Source organism: Plectropomus leopardus, chromosome 3 (genome assembly GCF_008729295.1).
Source record: "Plectropomus leopardus isolate mb chromosome 3, YSFRI_Pleo_2.0, whole genome shotgun sequence".
NCBI lineage: Eukaryota > Metazoa > Chordata > Actinopteri > Perciformes > Serranidae > Plectropomus > Plectropomus leopardus.
The window spans coordinates 28,537,417-28,539,999 of record NC_056465.1 but is presented as its reverse complement, the minus strand read 5'-3'; the positions used below and the strand labels follow the sequence as shown (position 1 = coordinate 28,539,999).

At 37.1% G+C, this 2,583-nt stretch overlaps 1 protein-coding gene across 1 annotated transcript; it reads left to right on the top strand.

Moving 5' to 3' along the window:
* The first annotated feature begins 264 nt into the window (after positions 1–264).
* Positions 265–2,330, top strand: LOC121941392 (duodenase-1-like). Its single transcript, XM_042484182.1, has 5 exons — positions 265–347; positions 472–631; positions 1,198–1,330; positions 1,498–1,722; positions 1,813–2,330. Exons 1-5 carry the CDS (start codon positions 290–292, stop codon positions 1,984–1,986), a joined length of 750 nt encoding a protein of 249 aa, XP_042340116.1. The 5' UTR covers positions 265–289; the 3' UTR covers positions 1,987–2,330.
* Positions 2,331–2,583: the final 253 nt, after the last annotated feature.

The following is a 2,583-nucleotide window of genomic DNA, read 5'->3' as shown; positions in this document are numbered from 1 at the left end:
TATAAATAAAACTGACACACTTTGGATTCCACGTAAAAAACGTCCCTGACTACCTCCATGTAACAGGCGGTGGGCTATCCTTTTGTCACCTTGGTACAGTGAAAATCTAACTTTTCTCATGTTCTGGAGGTGACAGTGACATCCTCCTCATGAACGTGGTTCAAAGCCACATCGTTTGCATAATATGCAAACTACACAATCACTTCCTTCTCTCCCTAATACAGACAGTATTTATAGACTGGGACTGTCAGTGATGTGAACCACTGCTTTTCACCACTGTGATCTCACCATGTTGACCCACCGTGAGCTGGTAATACTGATTCTTGCACTGACTCTTGACTGTTATGGTAAGTTAGGTTTGTTTCTTATTATATACCGTGCTGTTTCACACTGATCATTATAGAGTGGGGTTTAATGCACAAGGAACCATGTTTTAGTTTTTAGTTATGGTCACTCATGCACTTTTTTCAGTTCGTACAGGGGAAATCGTTGGAGGTAAAGAGGTTAAGCCACATAGCAAACCATACATGGTGCTTTTGGAGCAACACATGGAGGATGGAAGAGCAAAAAACTGCGATGGCTTCCTTCTGAATGAGGATTTCGTGATGACTGCAGCCCACTGCAAAGCCTGGTCAGTTTAACACACTTATGTTTACTTATGTGAAGTCTGTGACCCCGATAAGATTTATTTGTTAACTATGCTCCAAAATTATGGAATACCCTTCCAAAAGCTATAAGAGAAGTGGGCTCTTTTAAACGACAGATGAAAGCCTATTTATTTAGTCTGGCTTTTAAATGATTAAATTCTTGCAAGTATTATTTTTCATCAATTCTCTTATTTTTAATGTTCTTACTGGTCTCTGTACTTTTTTACTTTGACTTTTATATCTTGTTTATCACTGAATATCTTTTAAATGTCTAATCTTGTTTTTTGTGCTGCATTTTTTTTTATTGTGAAGCACTTTGAGCTACATTCCTTGTATGAAAAGTGCTCTATGAATAAAGTTTATTATTATTGTTAATATTTATTTCAAAAACAAAAACAGACTCACTGAGACTGGCAAATATGTTTCAAGGCAGCCTCGTGAATTTACATAATTTCTGGTCTTTTAATATTTTCATTTTAAGAATACAATGCCCTACAAAAAAGAAAAACATACTCCTTGAGAACTTTTCTGCATGATTTTGTGATTTCAGGTCCTCCTTTGCCTTACTCGGAGTTCACAATGCTCGTAACATTAGTGGCACACAACGTATCTCTGTGAAAACACCATTTCCACATGAAGACTACAGGGAAGAGGATTATGAAAATGACATAATGCTTCTTAAGGTAAAAGAAAAACTAACTGTTTTTAAAATCCTTGTACTTAACATTTTTCATTTCCAGCCTTTGTTTCTCAATATATTATTAGTAAATCCTCAATTAAATCCATCAATTAAGAGGAGAATCAAAATACTTCACATTTTATATATACTTTTATCTTCCTGTTTCTTAAGTTGAGCTCCAAGGCAAATCTCACTGAAAATGTGAGACCCATCACTCTCGCAAGCAAAGCTGATGGCTCGCCAAAAATGTGCTCGGTCTTCGGCTGGGGTAGGAAGGACAGGAATGTTAAAAATCGGTCTCCCATACTCAACGGAGTCAATGTAACACTAGCTGACAATGAGAAGTGTGATATTGACAAAACATACTGCTCTGTGGAAGTGGTTGGACCAGCTCAGGTATGTATTTTTGTAAAAAGACATAAGTACCATTGGTCATCCACGATAATTGATTCACTGTTGACACAATCACTGTGTATGTACTTACAGGGAGACTCTGGTGGTCCACTGGTTTGTGAAGATGGGAAGGCACACGGGGTGGTGTCCTCAAACACACTTCTATCAGCTGAGCAGGAAATATATATTCATAGGTATACTAAGATTTCTGCTTACACAAGCTGGATTGATCAAATTATGGAGCAACAGGGAAAGTCCTACATGTAACAAAAGATTGATCAAATCACAGCATTTGAATTACTGTTGGAATTACATGGCTGAGCTCGTAATTGAGATGTTAATAGTGTGACTGATTACACAATGAGTGTCAGATCAAAGTCTGGATTTGCTTGTTTTACACAGATGTAATGAAATGTGCTTCATTTTGATGTTTCCACATAAAACATATCACATTTTAGGCAAACTGAGTCAGCAAATGAATTTCAATCTGTGTTTTTCATGGAAATGTTATGGCTTTTATAGTACAGCTTTGTTTTGTTTTGTTTTTTGCTGCAAGGAGCTACAAATTTATTTAAAACAAATAAATGGTGCTTTCTCACCATGTTCTGACAGTCTCTCTGTGTACTTCTCTGTATGAGCATGAATGAAGTCAACACAATGACAACACTGCCTCCCCGTGGACACTGCATTCACTAGAATCAGACTGCGGCGCAACAACCAGAAGAAATCTCAAACATGGCTGTCAGTCACTCCTTTCTCTGCCCAGGGACTGCAGATTTAAACTAGCTAATTAGCTAAATCAAGGCATGAATCATCTAGTCTTTTTTGAGATTAAGCTTTTTTATGCATGGTCCTTGTTTAAAT